This window comes from Heteronotia binoei, unplaced genomic scaffold, assembly GCF_032191835.1.
Source record: "Heteronotia binoei isolate CCM8104 ecotype False Entrance Well unplaced genomic scaffold, APGP_CSIRO_Hbin_v1 ptg001301l, whole genome shotgun sequence".
NCBI lineage: Eukaryota > Metazoa > Chordata > Lepidosauria > Squamata > Gekkonidae > Heteronotia > Heteronotia binoei.
In genome coordinates this window covers 123,846-141,885 of record NW_026800229.1, presented here as the reverse complement: position 1 = coordinate 141,885, position 18,040 = coordinate 123,846, and the positions used below count along the sequence as shown (strand labels likewise).

Sequence of the window (18,040 nt, the reverse complement as noted above, 5' to 3'; positions counted from 1 at the left end):
ATGCCAGTTTGGTGTCGTGGTGAAGTGCGCGGACACTTATCTGGGAGAACCGGGTTTGATTCCCCACTCCTCCACTTGCACCTGCTGCCTTGGGTCAGCCATAACTCTCACAGAGGTTGTCCTTGAAAGTGCAGCTGCTGTGAGAGCCCTCTCAGCCCCACCCACCTCACACTCTCTCAGCCCCACTCCTCCACTTGCAGCTGCTGGAATGGCCTTGGGTCAGCCATAACTCTCGCAGAGGTTGTCCTTGAAAGGGCAGCTTCTGGGAGAGCTCTCTCAGCCCCACCCACCTCACAGGGTGTCTGTTGTGGGGGAGGAAGATCTTCTAAGAGAGCAAGTTTGGTGCAGTGGTTTAAGTGTGCAGACTTTTATCTGGGAGAGAGGGGTTTGATTCTCCACTCCTCCACTTGCAGCTGCTGGAATGGCCTTGGGTCAGCCATAGCTCTGACAGAGCTGTCCTTGAAAGTTCAGCTGCTGTGAGAACTCTCTCAGCCCCACACACCTCACAGGGTGTCTGTTGTGGTGGAGGAAAGGAAAGGAGATTGTAGGCCGTTCTGAGACTCTGTCCTTGAAAGGGCAGCTGCTGTGAGAGCCCCTTCAGCCCCACCCACCTCATAGGGTGCCTGTTGTGAGGGAGGAAGGGAAAGGAGATTGGAGGCCGCTCTGAGACTCTGTTCTTGAAAGGGTAGCTGCTGTGAGAACCCTCTCAGCCCCACCCACCTCACAGGGTGTCTGTTGTGGGGGAGGAAGGGAAAGGAGATTGTAGGCCGCTCTGAGACTCTGTCCTTGAAAGGGTAGCTGCTGTGAGAGCCCTCTCAGCCCCACTCACCTCACAGGGTGTCTGTTGTGGGGGAGGAAGGTAAAGGAGGTTGTGAGCCTCTCTGAGACTCTGTCCTTGAAAGGGCAGCTGCTGTGAGCTCTCTCAGCCCCACCCACTCACAGGGTGTCTGTTGGGCAGGGAGATAAAGGAGATTGTGAGCTGCTCTGGGTCTCTGAGATTCAGAGTACAGGGTGGGATATAAATCCAATATCATCTTCTTCTTGGGGGGGGGGGGGGTCTGAGTCAGCAGAAGGCAGCCTCCTGTGCAGAGACACCAAGGAAGGCGGCACTCGCAGTTGGAACGGGTTCGAGTCCGGCTCTGTCCTGGGCCAGCCCCGCTCGCTCCTGGGCCTTCTTCGCGGGGGAGGGGGAGGTTGCGCCTTTCCTGGAAGCCTCACAGCCGCCTGGGGGGGGGGGGCAGTTCCATCCCGGGGCTCCTTCTCTGACCACCACGGGGGGGGGGGGCGCAGCAGAGCAGAGGGGCGCGGTCCAGGGGGGGCTGCCTCGACAGCGGGACTCCCGGGAGGGGGCGGAGACAGGCGGAGAGGCCGCCCCCCCCCCCCCGGTCGCTTGCTCCTGGCCGCCGCACGTGCTCCGTCGCAGGGCCGCCGCCTCCTGGCGCTTCCTGTCTGCAGGCCGGAGCCAGCGGAAGCTCCGAGGCCGCCTCCGCCCAGTCCGCCGGGAGACTCCCGCAGGAGGAGCAGGTGAGGCAGCCGCCGCCCCCCCCCCCCGGGCCCCTGCCCAGCCGGCTGCGAGAGGGGGAAGAGCGCCCCCCTGGAGGAGTCCCTGCACGCCCGGCTGCGGAGGGTGGGACTGGGGAGGGGAGGGGAGGGGCCGCCCAGTGCAGGGGGGATGAGTCAGCAGCGGCCGCGGCTCTCCCTTCTTTCCGCAGCAGGGCGCCGCTGGGGTGCGGGAGGGCGCGGCGAAGGTCGCCTGCGGCAGAGCCCGGGAAGGAAGGCGCCCCCCCCTCTTGGGCAGTGGACTCACCCCCCCCCTTCTCCCTCCCCCCCCAGGCCTCCCCCTTGCCTCGCTCGCTGGGCCAGGAGCCGCATGCCCGCCCCGGGGCCGCCGAGCGGGTGAGCAGCAGCAGCCCCGACGCCGCCCCCTGCCTGCCTGCCTGGGGAGCGGGGGAGAGCGCCATGCCCGCCCGCCGCCGCCCGGCATGGAGCCGTCGGGGAGCCTGCTGCAGGGCAAGGCCTTCTACTGCCGCGAGTGGGCGCTGGGCCGGCTGGCGCTCAGCCTGGAGGGCGGCGGGGGGGTGCTGGTGACCGGCGGGGCGGGCAGCGGCAAGACGGCCCTGTGCACCGAAGCGCTGTGGCCCACCTCGCCGGCCGGGCGGCGGGTGGCGCTGGGCGAGAGCGCCCTCGCCTGGCACTTCTGCCAGCCCCACGACGCCGCCACCCGCTCGCCCGCCGCCTTCCTCCGACGCCTCGTGGCCCAAATGGAGCGCTGCCCTCTCCTGCCCGCCTACCGCCAGCACCTCCGACGCCACGCCGACGCCTGGCGCGCCCTCGACGGGGCCGAGGCCAAGAAGGACCTCGACCAGGCCTTCCGCAGGTAAGAGGAGGACCCCTCCCTCCCTCCCTCCGCGCCCCCGCCTGGGCCTGCCCGGGGAGGGGGGTCTCGCTTGCCCTGGGGTCGTGAGGGCTGACCCCTGGCATCCCATCTCTTGTGCCCCTTTGCCCGGCTCTCACCACCGGCTCTGTCTTTGCCTCCCCCCTCCGCAGAGCAGTGCTGCTGCCCTTGCTGGACCTGCCGCCCCCTGCCAAGCCGCTGCTGCTGGTGGTGGACGCCCTGGACGCCGGACTCCTGCACCACCAGGAAGAGGGGCGCCCCCCGCCGCCCGGGCCCAGCCGCACCATCGCCCAGCTCCTGGGCAGCCACCTCCAGCTCCTGCCCCCCTGGCTCCTGCTGGTCTGCACCGCCCGCTCCCACTGCAAGGGGCTGCTCCGCCTCTTTCCCGGTGAGAAGGGAGGGGGCTGGGGCTGTACTGGGTGGCACCACTGGTCTGCCAAGGCCCGAATCATCTACTCCAGGGGTGGCAAACATGCGGCCTGCAGGCTGGATCCGGCCCAAGCAAAGCTGCTGTCCAGCCCGGCAGCCGCTGACCGTCCCCTGCGTCCTTCTGCTGCTGTGTGGAAAAGCCCCTCCAAGGAGGAAGGGAAAAGAGAGGGCAGGTCCCGTGACAGAAAGCGCTCCCTCTGCTCCCTCCAGCTTCCTCCTCTGCGGCTGCTGCGGCTGCATTGCCCAGCCTCTCTGGAGGGGGAAGGAGAGACAGAGAGAGAGCACCTTTAAGAGCAACAAAGCTTTATTCCAGGGGTCAGCTTTCCTCTTCAGTAGATTCTTCTGACAAGCCTTGCTCTGCTGTTTACTTTGAGACCCTCTTGGAGACCAGTTTGGTGTAGTGGTGAAGTGTGCGGACTCTTATCTGGGAGAGCCGGGTTTGATTCCCCACTCCTCCACTTGCACTTGCTGAAATGGCCTTGGGTTAGCCAGAGATCTCTTATCTGGGAGAACCGGGTTTGATTCCCCACTCCTCCACTTGCAGCTGCTGGAATGGCCTTGGGTCAGCCAGAGCTCTCTTATCTGGGAGAACCGGGTTTGATTCCCCACTCCTCCACTTGCACCTGCTGGAATGGCCTTGGGTCAGCCAGAGCTCTCTTATCTGGGAGAACCGGGTTTGATTCCCCACTCCTCCTCTTGCAGCTGCTGGAATGGCCTTGGGTCAGCCATGGCTCTCTTATCTGGGAGAACCAGGCTTGATTCCCCACTCCTCCTCTTGCAGCTGCTGGAATGGCCTTGGGTCAGCCAGAGCTCTCTTATCTGGGAGAGCCGGGTTTGATTCCCCACTCCTCCACTTGCACCTGCTGGAATGGCCTTGGGTCAGCCAGAGCTCTCTTATCTGGGAGAACCAGGTTTGATTCCCCCCTCCTCCACTTGCAGCTGCTGGAATGGCCTTGGGTCAGCCAGAGCTCTCTTCTCTGGGAGAACCGGGTTTGAATTCCCACTCCTCCAGTTGCAGCCGCTGGAATGGCCTTGGGTCAGCCAGAGCTCTCTTATCTGGGAGAACCAGGCTTGATTCCCCACTCCTCCACGTGCAGCTGCTGAAATGGCCTTGGGTCAGCCAGAGCTCTCATATCTGGGAGAGCCGGGTTTGATTCCCCACTCCTTCCCTTGCACCTGCTGGAATGGCCTTGGGTCAGCCAGAGCTCTCTTATCTGGGAGACCCAGGTTTGATTCCCCCCTCCTCCACTTGCAGCTGCTGGAATGCCTTTGGGTCAGCCAGAGCTCTCTTATCTGGGAGAACCGGGTTTGATTCCCCACTCCTCCACTTGCAGCTGCTGGAATGGCCTTGGGTCAGCCAGAGCTCTCTTATCTGGGAGAGCCGGGTTTGATTCCCCCCTCCTCCACTTGCACTTGCTGAAATGGCCTTGGGTTAGCCAGAGATCTCTTATCTGGGAGAACCGGGTTTGATTCCCCACTCCTCCACTTGCACCTGCTGGAATGGCCTTGGGTCAGCCAGAGCTCTCTTATCTGGGAGAACCGGGTTTGATTCCCCACTCCTCCACTTGCACCTGCTGGAATGGCCTTGGGTCAGCCAGAGCTCTCTTATCTGGGAGAACCGGGTTTGATTCCCCACTCCTCCACTTGCACCTGCTGGAATGGCCTTGGGTCAGCCAGAGCTCTCTTATCTGGGAGAACCGGGTTTGATTCCCCACTCCTCCTCTTGCAGCTGCTGGAATGGCCTTGGGTCAGCCATGGCTCTCTTATCTGGGAGAACCAGGCTTGATTCCCCACTCCTCCTCTTGCAGCTGCTGGAATGGCCTTGGGTCAGCCAGAGCTCTCTTATCTGGGAGAGCCGGGTTTGATTCCCCACTCCTCCACTTGCACCTGCTGGAATGGCCTTGGGTCAGCCAGAGCTCTCTTATCTGGGAGAACCAGGTTTGATTCCCCCCTCCTCCACTTGCAGCTGCTGGAATGGCCTTGGGTCAGCCAGAGCTCTCTTCTCTGGGAGAACCGGGTTTGAATTCCCACTCCTCCACTTGCAGCCGCTGGAATGGCCTTGGGTCAGCCAGAGCTCTCTTATCTGGGAGAACCAGGCTTGATTCCCCACTCCTCCACGTGCAGCTGCTGAAATGGCCTTGGGTCAGCCAGAGCTCTCATATCTGGGAGAGCCGGGTTTGATTCCCCACTCCTTCCCTTGCACCTGCTGGAATGGCCTTGGGTCAGCCAGAGCTCTCTTATCTGGGAGACCCAGGTTTGATTCCCCCCTCCTCCACTTGCAGCTGCTGGAATGCCCTTGGGTCAGCCAGAGCTCTCTTATCTGGGAGAACCGGGTTTGATTCCCCACTCCTCCACTTGCAGCTGCTGGAATGGCCTTGGGTCAGCCAGAGCTCTCTTATCTGGGAGAGCCGGGTTTGATTCCCCCCTCCTCCACTTGCACTTGCTGAAATGGCCTTGGGTCAGCCAGAGCTCTGGCAGAGCTGTCCTTGTGAGAGCCAGTTTGGTGTAGTGGTTAAGTGGGCAGACTCCTATCTGGGAGAACCGGGTTTGGTTCCCCACTCCTCCACTTGCACCTGCTGAAATGGCCTTGGGTCAGCCAGAGCTTTGGCAGAGGTTGTCCTTGAAAGGGCAGCTGCTGTGAGAGCCCTCTCCAGCCCCACCCACCTCACAGGGTGTCTGTTGTGGGAGAGGAAGGTAAAGGAGATTGTGAGCCGCTCTGAGACTCTTTGGAGTGGAGGGCGGGATATAAATCCAATATCTTCTTCATCTTCTTCTTCTTCTAGAATGGCCTTGGGTCAGCCAGAGCTCCCATAGGAATTGTCCTTGAAAGGGCAGCTTCTGGGAGAGCTCTCTCAGCCCCACCCACCTCACAGGGTTTGATTCCCCACTCTTCCACTTGCAGCTGCTGGAATGACCTTGGTTAGCGATAGCTCTCACAGCAGTTGTCCTTGAAAGGGCAGCTACTGTAAGAGCTCTCTCAGACCCACCCACCTCCCAGGGTGTCTTTTGTGGGGGAGAAGACATAGGAGATTGTGAGCCGTTCTGAGATGCTGAGATTCGGAGTGGAGAGTGGGATATAAATCCAATATCATCATCTCTCTCTCTCTCTCACATACACACACGTTAAAGAAGGAAGGGGGGCAGGAAAGAGATGGGGAATTAAGGGGAATTTTAGCATATGTGAGCCCATCTGTCTCTGTCTTGGAGAGTGAAGGGATTTCAGCTGCCAGATCCCAGTAGCCGCCATTGGGAATGAGAGAACAAACTTCGGGGGATGCTTTGAGCTTCATGATCCGTTGCAATCCAGCAGTCTCTCTTTCTAGATCTCCCTCTGAAATCCCTTTGGAAGAGAACTGCTCCTCTGGTCAGCAACGGGATGTCCTGGAAGACTAAAATCCCCCCCCACACACACACACACGCACACACACTGCTTTTTGAACGTGGTGGTTCTTTATAGCTGCAGAAGCAGTAATAGCCTAATAGAGCTTGGAAAACTAACAGCATTTGTGGCAGGGAATGAACGCTTGTGAGGCACTGCTCGCTTCTTCCAATTTATGTCCATTTATACGTTGCATCCTCCTGGACCAAACTGAGATCTCCACTTGCACCTGCTAGCATGGCCTTGGGTCAGCCATAGCCCTGGCAGAGGTTGTCCTTGAAAGGGCAGCTGCTGTGAGAGCCCTCTCAGCCCCACCCACCTCACAGGGTGTCTGTTGTGGGGGAGGAAGGGAAAGGAGATTGTGAGCCGCTCTGAGACTCTTCGGAGTGGAGGGCGGGATATAAATCCACTATCTTCATCTACCTCACAGGGTGTCTGTTGTGGGGGCGGAAGGGAAAGGAGATTGTGAGCCACTCTGAGACTCTTCGGAGTGGAGGGCGGGATATAAATCCACTATCTTCATCTACCTCACAGGGTGTCTGTTATGGGGGCGGAAGGGAAAGGAGATTGTGAGCCACTCTGAGGCTCTTCGGAGTGGAGGGCGGGATATAAATCCAATATCTTCATCTACCTCACAGAGTGTCTGTTGTGGGGGCGGAAGGGAAAGGAGATTGTGAGCCACTCTGAGACTCTTCGGAGTGGAGGGCGGGATATAAATCCACTATCTTCATCTACCTCACAGGGTGTCTGTTGTGGGGGAGGAAGGGAAAGGAGATTGTGAGCCACTCTGAGACTCTTTGGAGTGGAGGGCGGGATATAAATCCACTATCTTCATCTACCTCACAGGGTGTCTGTTGTGGGGAAGGAAGGGAAAGGAGATTGTGAGCCACTCTGAGACTCTTCGGAGTGGAGGGCGGGATATAAATCCACTATCTTCATCTACCTCACAGGGTGTCTGTTGTGGGGGAGGAAGGGAAAGGAGATTGTGAGCCGCTCTGAGACTCTTCGGAGTGGAGGGCGGGATATAAATCCACTATCTTCATCTACCTCACAGGGTGTCTGTTGTGGGGGAGGAAGGGAAAGGAGATTGTGAGCCGCTCTGAGACTCTTCGGAGTGGAGGGCGGGATATAAATCCAATATCTTCATCTACCTCACAGGGTGTCTGTTGTGGGGGAGGAAGGGAAAGGAGATTGTGAGCCACTCTGAGACTCTTCGGAGTGGAGGGCGGGATATAAATCCACTATCTTCATCTACCTCACAGGGTGTCTGTTGTGGGGGAGGAAGGGAAAGGAGATTGTGAGCCGCTCTGAGACTCTTCGGAGTGGAGGGCGGGATATAAATCCACTATCTTCATCTACCTCACAGGGTGTCTGTTGTGGGGGAGGAAGGGAAAGGAGATTTTGAGCCGCTCTGAGACTCTTCGGAGTGGAGGGCGGGATATAAATCCACTATCTTCATCTACCTCACAGGGTGTCTGTTGTGGGGGAGGAAGGGAAAGGAGATTGTGAGCCGCTCTGAGACTCTTCGGAGTGGAGGGCGGGATATAAATCCACTATCTTCATCTACCTCACAGGGTGTCTGTTGTGGGGGAGGAAGGGAAAGGAGATTGTGAGCCGCTCTGAGACTCTTCGGAGTGGAGGGCGGGATATAAATCCACTATCTTCATCTACCTCACAGGGTGTCTGTTGTGGGGGAGGAAGGGAAAGGAGATTGTGAGCCGCTCTGAGACTCTTCGGAGTGGAGGGCGGGATATAAATCCACTATCTTCATCTACCTCACAGGGTGTCTGTTGTGGGGGAGGAAGGGAAAGGAGATTGTGAGCCGCTCTGAGACTCTTCGGAGTGGAGGGCGGGATATAAATCCAGTATCTTCATCTACCTCACAGGGCGTCTGTTGTGGGGGAGGAAGGTAAAGGAGATTGTGAGCCGCTCTGAGGCTCTTCGGAGTGGAGGGCGGGATATAAATCCAATATCTTCATCTACCTCACAGAGTGTCTGTTGTGGGGGCGGAAGGGAAAGGAGATTGTGAGCCACTCTGAGACTCTTCGGAGTGGAGGGCGGGATATAAATCCACTATCTTCATCTACCTCACAGGGTGTCTGTTGTGGGGGAGGAAGGGAAAGGAGATTGTGAGCCACTCTGAGACTCTTTGGAGTGGAGGGCGGGATATAAATCCACTATCTTCATCTACCTCACAGGGTGTCTGTTGTGGGGGAGGAAGGGAAAGGAGATTGTGAGCCACTCTGAGACTCTTCGGAGTGGAGGGCGGGATATAAATCCACTATCTTCATCTACCTCACAGGGTGTCTGTTGTGGGGGAGGAAGGGAAAGGAGATTGTGAGCCGCTCTGAGACTCTTTGGAGTGGAGGGCGGGATATAAATCCACTATCTTCATCTACCTCACAGGGTGTCTGTTGTGGGGGAGGAAGGGAAAGGAGATTGTGAGCCGCTCTGAGACTCTTCGGAGTGGAGGGCGGGATATAAATCCACTATCTTCATCTACCTCACAGGGTGTCTGTTGTGGGGGAGGAAGGGAAAGGAGATTGTGAGCCGCTCTGAGACTCTTCGGAGTGGAGGGCGGGATATAAATCCACTATCTTCATCTACCTCACAGGGTGTCTGTTGTGGGGGAGGAAGGGAAAGGAGATTGTGAGCCGCTCTGAGACTCTTCGGAGTGGAGGGCGGGATATAAATCCACTATCTTCATCTACCTCACAGGGTGTCTGTTGTGGGGGAGGAAGGGAAAGGAGATTGTGAGCCGCTCTGAGACTCTTCGGAGTGGAGGGCGGGATATAAATCCACTATCTTCATCTACCTCACAGGGTGTCTGTTGTGGGGGAGGAAGGGAAAGGAGATTGTGAGCCGCTCTGAGACTCTTCGGAGTGGAGGGCGGGATATAAATCCAGTATCTTCATCTACCTCACAGGGCGTCTGTTGTGGGGGAGGAAGGTAAAGGAGATTGTGAGCCGCTCTGAGACTCTTCGGAGTGGAGGGCGGGATATAAATCCACTATCTTCATCTACCTCACAGGGTGTCTGTTGTGGGGGAGGAAGGGAAAGGAGATTGTGAGCCGCTCTGAGACTCTTCGGAGTGGAGGGCGGGATATAAATCCAATATCTTCATCTACCTCACAGGGTGTCTGTTGTGGGGGAGGAAGGAAAAGGAGATTGTGAGTCGCTCTGAGACTCTTCGGAGTGGAGGGCGGGATATAAATCCAATATCTTCATCTACCTCACAGGGTGTCTGTTGTGGGGGAGGAAGGGAAAGGAGATTGTGAGCCGCTCTGAGACTCTTCAGAGCGGAGGGTGGGATATAAATCCAATATCTCCATCTACCTCACAGGGTGTCTGTTGTGGGGGAGGAAGGGAAAGGAGATTGTGAGCCACTCTGAGACTCTTCAGAGCGGAGGGTGGGATATAAATCCAATATCTCCATCTACCTCACAGGGTGTCTGTTGTGGGGGAGGAAGGGAAAGGAGATTGTGAGCCCCTCTGAGGCTCTTCGGAGTGGAGGGCGGGATATAAATCCAATATCTTCATCTACCTCACAGGGTGTCTGTTGTGGGGGAGGAAGGTAAAGAAGATTGTGAGCCGCTCTGAGACTCTTCGGAGTGTAGGGCGGGATATAAATCCAATATCTCCATCTACCTCACAGGGTGTCTGTTGTGGGGGAGGAAGGGAAAGGAGATTGTGAGCCCCTCTGAGGCTCTTCGGAGTGGAGGGCGGGATATAAATCCAATATCTTCATCTACCTCACAGGGTGTCTTTTGTGGGGGAGGAAGGGAAAGGAGATTGTGAGCCGCTCTGAGACTCTTCGGAGTGGAGGGCGGATATAAATCCAGTATCTTCATATACCTCACAGGGTGTCTGTTGTGGGGGAGGAAGGTAAAGGAGATTGTGAGCCACTCTGAGACTCTTCGGAGTGTAGGGCGGGATATAAATCCAATATCTTCATCTACCTCACAGGGTGTCTGTTGTGGGGGAGGAAGGGAAAGGAGATTGTGAGCCGCTCTGAGACTCTTCGGAGTGGAGGGCGGGATATAAATCCAGTATCTTCATCTACCTCACAGGGTGTCTGTTGTGGGGGAGGAAGGTAAAGGAGATTGTGAGCCACTCTGAGACTCTTCGGAGTGGAGGGCGGGATATAAATCCAATATTTTCATCTACCTCACAGGGTGTCTGTTGTGGGGGAGGAAGGTAAAGGAGATTGTGAGCCACTCTGAGACTCTTCGGAGTGGAGGGCGGGATATAAATCCAATATCTTCATCTACCTCACAGGGTGTCTGTTGTGGGGGAGGAAGGGAAAGGAGATTGTGAGCCCCTCTGAGACTCTTCGGAGTGGAGGGCGGGATATAAATCCAATATTTTCATCTACCTCACAGGGTGTCTGTTGTGGGGGAGGACGGTAAAGGAGATTGTGAGCCGCTCTGAGACTTTTCGGAGTGGAGAGCGGGATATACCGTAAATCCAATATCTTCATCTACCTCACAGGGTGTCTGTTGTGTGTGGGGGGAAGGTAAAGGAGATTGTGAGCCGCTCTGAGACTCTTCGGAGTGGAGGGCGGGATATAAATCCAATATCTTCTTCTTCATCTCAGTTGCCTGTCTCATTACCCATGACAATATCTCCGCTCCTGCTATCTCTTAACGCTTCACACCTAATCCACTCAAGCCTATCGCCTTGCAGTATCTGAAACCATCTTTATGAAGCTTATATCTCTGGTAGCTCATGTTCCATTTTATGGCCCCCGTGGTCCAGGCCAACAGTGGTATTTATATTGGATCTGGACCTTGTGGCAAAGGAGTTGGGCTCCGGCTGGCAGTGGCTCTTGGAGTCCTCCTGTCGCCTCCCAGGTGATGCTGGGGATGGAGCTGGGGACCTCTAGAATGCCAAACGGAGGCTCTGCCCCGTGGGACTGCATGTAAGGGGGGAGGGGGAGAGCCAGGGCAGGACTCGTATCCGGGCCTAGTGCCTGTTTCAGAGAGGCCTGGATTTGCCATGGGTGGGGGTGGGCTGCTCCTCCTAGCCATTGTCTGCTCTCCCCGGAAGACTGGAGGCTGCCTAAAATCTATGAGGCTTGGGGGCTGACCAGCTAGCCTTGTGGCACTGCTGCCCTCCACCAGGGGGGCAGCACACCCCCTCAGCCTGCGGCTCTCCCCTTGTGCTCATCCTCCTTGTGGCTTCTCCTCCTCCTCCTGCCCTCCCTCCAGGTTTCCACCGGCTGTGCCTGGACGACCTGCGGCGGGACTCGGTGGTGTGCGACGTGCAGCAGTACATCCTAGCCCGGCTGGAGCGGGAGGAAGCGTTGCGGCGGCACTTGACGCGCGACACGGCCGAGGCCCTGAGCCAGCTGCACATCAAGAGCAACGGCTGCCTGCTGTACCTGGAGCGGGTGCTGGACGGCGTGGCGGGGGAGCTGGTCACCCTGCGGGAGGTGCGCCACATCCCGGGCACCCTCTACGGCCTCTACCTCTGGCTGTGCCAGCGCCTCTTCCCTGGGCAGGAGTTTGCCACCGTCCGCCCCTTGCTGGAGGCCCTCCTGGCCACCCCTCGCCCCCTGGGGCCCACGGAGCTCTACGCGGCAGTCTGGACGCGCCAGCCCGTGCCCTGGCAGGAGTTTGCCGGGTGGCTGGCAGCCCTGGGGGCGCTGGTGCGAGAGGGCCCGGGGGGCGCCTGCCTCCTCTTCCACGACAGCTTTGCCGAGTGGCTGTGTGACGTCAAGCACTGCACCCAGAAGTACGTGTGCCGCCCGGCCTGTGGGCACGCCTCCCTGGCCATGAGCGCCTCCTGCCGGGCGCCGGAGCTGAGTCCGGAGCAGGTGCATGAGCTGGCCCGCCACCTGCTGTCTGCCGAGCTGGGCCTGGAGGCCTGGCAGCTGGCCCTGTGGCTGGTGTGGTGCCAGGCGCCCGTGGAGCGCTGCCTGGAGGTGGTGGAGGAGCTGCTGCTGCCGCTGGAGCCCCCCGTGCTGGAGCTGCTGGTGCTGGCGGGGGCCCACCTGGGGGACCAAGGCCCCGGGCCCTCCCTGCAGCAGGCCCTGGAGCGCGAGGACTCCGTGCGCCTCTTGCTGGAAAACGGCGCCAGCGTCAACCAGCGCGATGCCAACGGCCGGACTTTGCTGGCCAGCGCCGCCCACAGTGGCAACCATGAAGTGGCGGGGCTGCTTCTGGCCCGGGGGGCGCAGGCGGAAGTCCCGGACCGGCACGGACAGACGCCCATGACCCTTGCCGCCCGCCAAGGACACACCAAGGTGCTGCGCTGCTTGCTGGCTCACGGGGCCAGTGTGGACCGGCCCGACCGGGAAGGCTGGACGGCGCTGCGGGCTGCAGCCTGGGGGGGCCACAGCGAGGCTGTCAGCGTCCTCTTGCGGGCGGGGGCGAGCGTGGACTGCTCCGACACGGAGGGGAGGACCGCGCTGCGGGCAGCTGCCTGGGGGGGGCACGAGGACATCGTGGACACTCTGCTGCAGCATGGGGCTGGCGTGAACCGGGCCGACATGGAAGGGCGCACGGCTCTCATTGCGGCCGCCTACATGGGACACCGAGAGATCGTGGCGCTGCTGCTGGCTCACGGCGCCCACGTGGACCACGCCGACGTGGATGGGCGCACAGCACTTTCCGTGGCGGCCCTCTGTGTCCCGGCCAGCCGCGGCTACGCCAAAGTGGTGGAGCTGCTGTTGGATCACGGAGCCTCCCCGGGACATGCAGACCGGGACGGGATGACCCCCTTGTTGGTGGCCGCCTATGAGGGCCACGCGGATGTGGTGGAGCTGCTGCTGGAAGCCGGGGCTGACGTGGACGAGGCGGACTCTGGGGGCTGCACCCCGCTCTTGGCTGCCGCCTCCATGGGCCACAGGGCGGTGGTGGACTCCTTGCTGCTTTGGGGGGCGGCCGTGGATGTCCTGGACAGCGAAGGGCGGACAGTGCTGGGCGTGGCCGCCGGGCAGGGCAGCGAGGGCGTGGTCAGGGCTCTGCTGGAGCGGGGCCTTGATGAGAACCACCGTGACGGGCTGGGCTGGACCCCCCTGCACCTGGCTGCTTGGCTGGGCCACGCTCGGACCTGCGTCCTGCTCCTAGAGGCCGGGGCCCGCGTGGCCGAGCCCAACCGGGACGGGCGGGTCCCTCTGCTGCTGGCCGCCCAGGAAGGCCAGACGGACACCGTGCGGCTCCTGCTGGAGCGGGGCTCTCCCATCGACCACGCCGGCTACGACGGCCTCTCTGCCCTGAGCCTGGCCATGCTGGGGGGGCACCGCGCCACGGCCGAGCTGCTCCTGCGCAAGGGGGCTGACGTGAATTTGTCCGACGCCGAGAGCCGTCCCCTGCTCTACCTCCTGGTGCTGGAAGGGCTGCTGGAGATGGCGGAGGTGCTGCTGGAAAACGGCGCCAGCTTGGAGGGGCGGGACGCCCAGGGCCGCACTGCTCTGCACGTCACCTGCTGGCAGGGGCAGGTGGAGGCCACACGACTCCTCCTGAGCTACGGGGCGGACGTGGCTGCCGTGGACGGGGAGGGCCGCTCTGTCCTGCACTTGGCTGCCTGGCAGGGCCACGCCAGCCTCGCCCGCCTCTTGCTGGAGAGCGGGGCTCAGCTCGACCACGCCTGCGGCGAAGGGGCCACTGCCCTGGGCATCGCGGCACAGGAGGGCCACGCCGAGGTGGTGAGAGTGCTGCTGGAGCATGGAGCCAACCCCCACGTCCGGGACAGGGCCGGGCGCACCCCCATGCGCATGGCTGCCAAACAGGGTCACCATGCCGTGCAGCAGCTGCTGGAATGCCCCAGGGGCCTGCCCGTGCCCACCTCCCCCCGGCTGGGCTCCTCCAGCAGCTCCACGAGCAGCCCAGCTCCCCCCGGCAAGGGCTCCAGCTCCCCCTCCACGGACTCGGGGGACGAACGCCGCAAGTCCCTGCTGTCCCACGGCTCTTCGGCCGCCACCACGTCCACTTTCCACTCCCTGGCCACGGCGCAGACGGTGCCCGCGGACAGCCTCAGCTTTGCCCAGCAGATCCAGCAGCACTCTCTGCCCCGCCGGCGCCAGGCTGCCCTCCCAGCCGCCCACCCCCCGGGGGGTCCGGACAAGCACAGCGAGGGGCCTGGGGCCCCTCTCCTCTCCCTGGATTCTCTCGACCCCCACCTGCACCTCAAGGCCGCCATCAAGCTCCAGTTCGAGGGCCCCACCTGCGGCTACCATTACAAGCAGGAGACCCCCCTCTGACCAGCGGCTGCAGAGACCGGCTGGGGCCCTGAGCCTTAACAGTGGCCTCTTGGGCCTGGCCTTGAACCCCACTGGCTGGGGTGCAGCTTCCTCTCCTGCCCTCGCAGGCAAGGGGTCCAAGCGCCCCCTGAGCTTGCCAGGAGGGGCGGGGAGGCAGGTGCTGTCAGCCCGGGGGTGGTAGATGCTTCCCGGCTGCTTCCCTCTTGTCTGTACGCAGTGCTGGGGGGCAGGGTTCCACCCCACATGCAGAGAGCACAGTAGACCGGAGGGGGCCATTTGGGGCTCCTTGTGGCCAGAGGTGCCTTAGAAGGGGAGGGCCAAGGCAGAGAGGGAAGCGAGGGGGGGGGATGATCTGGGCTTGGCTGGCTGAGTGTGTGCAGAGAGCCCTTGCTCTGCCCACTGCCCGCCATGCCCTTCTTGGGGGCCAGTCCTTCAGCTGCAAGGAGGCCCCGCAGGGTCCCGGGTGCAGACTCAGATGCTCCCCAGGGAGGCCAGGCTTAGTGGGGGGGGGGGCTCCCTGTGCAAGAGCAGGCCGGACCCCTCTAGCCCCCACCCTGTGCGACTGGAAAGCCAGCCCCCCCTGCCCTCCAGCCATCCTTGAAGCCTGGGCCTTTGGCCGAGAGTGGCTGGCAAGTTTGGCCAGCTGCAAGGGCGCCCCTCACTCAGCCGGCTGTGCCTCCCCAGAGGCCAGAGAGAAAGGCCTGCAGTGCACCCCCTCCCCTCCCTCCCCCCACACCTGGTGCTGCGGCCGCGCTGCCTTCCTCCATGTCTTAATCACTTATTTAATTCATTGCCACAAGTGACTTGGGAACCAGTCGATACCAAAAACAGCCTCTGCCCTGCGGGTGGGTGGGAGGGAACTGGGGTGGGGGGGGGTGCTGGGCCCCCCGTGGCTGGCATGGGCATGCAAGTGACTGTCACCAATAAAGGCCTGGGGCTGGCACACCCACTGGCTCTCTCTGGCATTCTTTTTTTTTTGGGGGGGAGGGGCAGACTGGGACGTCTCCTCCAAGCAGAGACAAGCGGCTGATGGGTGCTGGCAGGATTTTGGCAACTGCGGGCCTCGTGCCCAGCGAGGATCCCCCCGGGGGCAGATAACACCCCCCCACTTCCCAATCATCGTGGCTGGAACTGGAGCCCCACGGGCTGCTGTGGCCTCCACTTGCGCCTGTCCGTGGCCCTGCAGGACCTGCCCTCTTGTGTGAAGAGGCTCGGCCAGGGGTGCCCAAACTGTGGCTCAGGTCTTTCACACACACTGTGCGACTCTTGAAGCCTCCACTGCTCTGTAGGCCGGTTTGGAGAAGGCATTTCTCTCTTTAAATCACTTTGCCAAGCCAGCCAGCAGCTTGGAGAATGTATTGGAGCTTGGAGAAAGTTAAAGTTGCTTTCTTTCCACCTCTATCCTTCCTCCCACCCACCGCATCTATTTGCCTGCCTGCCTGACTCGAGACTCTCCAGCATCTGACGTTTGTTCTATGTGGCTCTTTCATTAAGCAGGTTTGGCCAACAGGAGGAAAGGGGAGGGGCCTCTGCTTGGCCTGCAGAAGGTCCCGGGTTCGATCCCCTGCAGCAGCATCTCCAGCTGAAAGAACCAAGCAGCAGGCCCTGGAGCACTGCGGGGAGGGGCTGTGGGGCACAAGAACCTGGTTCAAGCTCCAGTAGCCTCGCCAGATGGAAGGGGGTGGGAAGGAGTTCCTCTGCCGGAGTCCCTGGAGAGCGGCTGCCACTCCCAAAAGGCATCCCAGGCCTTGGGGGAAGAAAGGCCAGCTTGATGTGACTAGATGGATTTTTTTGTGGGGGACGGGGCCTGAGGCAGCTGAGTCTGCCTTGAGGAGTCCCGGTGCAGGGGGAGAAGGGCTGCTTTCCTGCAGGACCTCCCCATTGCATTTCTGCATCGCTATTCCAGAGGGTCAGGAAGGGACACGGAAGCCCTAGAGCCTGCAGAGGACGTGGCCCCACGAAGGGCTCCGTGACCTGAAGGCTGTTTCTTGTGGTGGAGGTGGTGGGAAACACCCCCCCCAACTGTGGCAAGAAAGGAGCCCCCCTCTTCTGAGCTGTGCTGATTTCTCTACCAATCTTTCAGCGCTCTCAGCCAGGCCCAAAGATGGAAGACATTGGCTTTAAATCTCCTTCCCCTTCCTCCCCCACAACAGACACCCTGTGAGGTGGGTGGGGCTGAGAGGGCTCTCCCAGAAGCTGCCCTTTCAAGGACAGTCTCAGAGCGACCTACAATCTCCTTTCTCTTCCTCCCCTACAGCAGACACCCTGTGAGGCGGGTGGGGCTGAGAGGGTTCTCACAGCAGCTGCCCTTTTAAGGACAGAGACTGAGAGCAGCCTACAATCTCCTTTCCCTTCCTCCCCCACAACAGACACCCTGGGAAGTGGGTGGGGCTGAGAGAGCTCTCCCAGAAGTTGCCCTTTCAAGGACAGAGGCTCAGAGCGGTCTACAATCTCCTATATCTTCCTCCCGCACAACAGACACCCTGGGCGGTGGGTGGGGCTGAGAGAGCTCTCCCAGAAGTTGCCCTTTCGAGGACAGAGGCTCAGAGCGATCTACAATCTCCTATATCTTCCTCCCGCACAACAGACACCCTGGGCGGTGGGTGGGGCTGAGAGAGCTCTCCCAGAAGTTGCCCTTTCGAGGACAGAGGCTCAGAGTGGTCTACAATTCCTATATCTTCCTCCCGCACAACAGACACCCTGGGAGGTGGGTGGGGCTGAGAGAGCTCTCCCAGAAGTTGCCCTTTTGAGGACAGAGGCTCAGAGCGGTCTACAATCTCCTATATCTTCCTTTCCAACAACAGACACCCTGTGAGGTGGGTGAGGCTGAGAGGGCTCTCCCAGAAGTTGCCCTTTCAAGGAAAGAGGCTCAGAGCGGCCTACAATCTCCTATATATTCCTCCCTCTCCACAGACCCCCTGGGAGGTGGGTGGGGCTGAGAGAGCTCTCCCAGAAGTTGCCCTTTCAAGGACAGAGGCTCAGAGCTGTCTACAATCTCCTATATCTTCCCTACAACAGACACCCTGGGAAATGGGTGGGGCTGAGAGGGCTCTCCCAGCAGCTGCCCTTTCAAGGACAACTCCTGCGAGAGCTCTGGCTGACCCAAGGCCATTCCAGTAGGTGCAAGTGGAGGAGGGAGGAATCAAACCTGGTTCTCCCAGATAAGAGTCCAAGCACTTAACCACCACACCAAACTGGCTCTCCTAAAGATGATATTGGTGAAGGCCCAGCATCCCACGGGGCAGGGAGTGTCTTGCAAAGGGAGACGGTCAGAGCAGGGAGTCAGGGCAGAATAAGCCTTGGCAAGAGACTACAATCCCCTTTCCCAATAAAAACAGCCCCTGAGCTTGCTACATTCTGCTCCATTAATGAGCCTTTTATTTAACACCCCCCCCCCCGCCCCTCCGAATATTTGCTCTGCAGTCTGGGAGTGAAGGGGGGGGGGGAGAAGACCACCCTGCTAAGTGGCGGCGGAAGAGAGGGCTCTAGACATGGCAGCTCTCTGAGCTGATTTATTTGCACTATCTGCAGTCCGTCTTTCTCACTCGGGCTCAAGGCGAAGTACAGAGAATAAATTGGTACAATCAACAGATCAGCACAATCAACAGCCAGCCCGTCCTTGACATGCAGAG

General features: G+C 60.1%; 1 protein-coding gene and 1 long non-coding RNA gene across 2 annotated transcripts in view; both read left to right on the top strand.

The window, feature by feature from the left end:
• The window catches only part of LOC132591008 (uncharacterized), a 182,221-nt gene extending 166,275 nt beyond the window's left edge, over window positions 1-15,946 (top strand). Inside the window, exon 3 of the long non-coding RNA XR_009556796.1 lies at window positions 15,932-15,946. This is a non-coding gene — a long non-coding RNA (uncharacterized LOC132591008). The remainder of the gene's footprint in view (window positions 1-15,931) is intronic.
• On the top strand, window positions 1,982-14,408 carry LOC132591006 (ankyrin repeat domain-containing protein 50-like). Its single transcript, XM_060263894.1, has 3 exons — window positions 1,982-2,377; window positions 2,548-2,783; window positions 11,413-14,408. Exons 1-3 carry the CDS (start codon window positions 1,983-1,985, stop codon window positions 14,406-14,408), a joined length of 3,627 nt encoding a protein of 1,208 aa, XP_060119877.1. The 5' UTR covers window position 1,982.
• Window positions 15,947-18,040: the final 2,094 nt, after the last annotated feature.

Excerpts from the sequence above, each read along its gene's own strand:
- LOC132591006 (XM_060263894.1), top strand. The coding sequence starts at position 1,983 with ATGGAGCCGTCGGGGAGCCTGCTGCAGGGCAAGGCCTTCTACTGCCGC. Across the intron at positions 2,378-2,547 it reads CTCGACCAGGCCTTCCGCAG|AGCAGTGCTGCTGCCCTTGC; the intron begins GTAAGAGGAGGA and ends CCCCCTCCGCAG. Across the intron at positions 2,784-11,412 it reads GCTGCTCCGCCTCTTTCCCG|GTTTCCACCGGCTGTGCCTG; the intron begins GTGAGAAGGGAG and ends CCCTCCCTCCAG.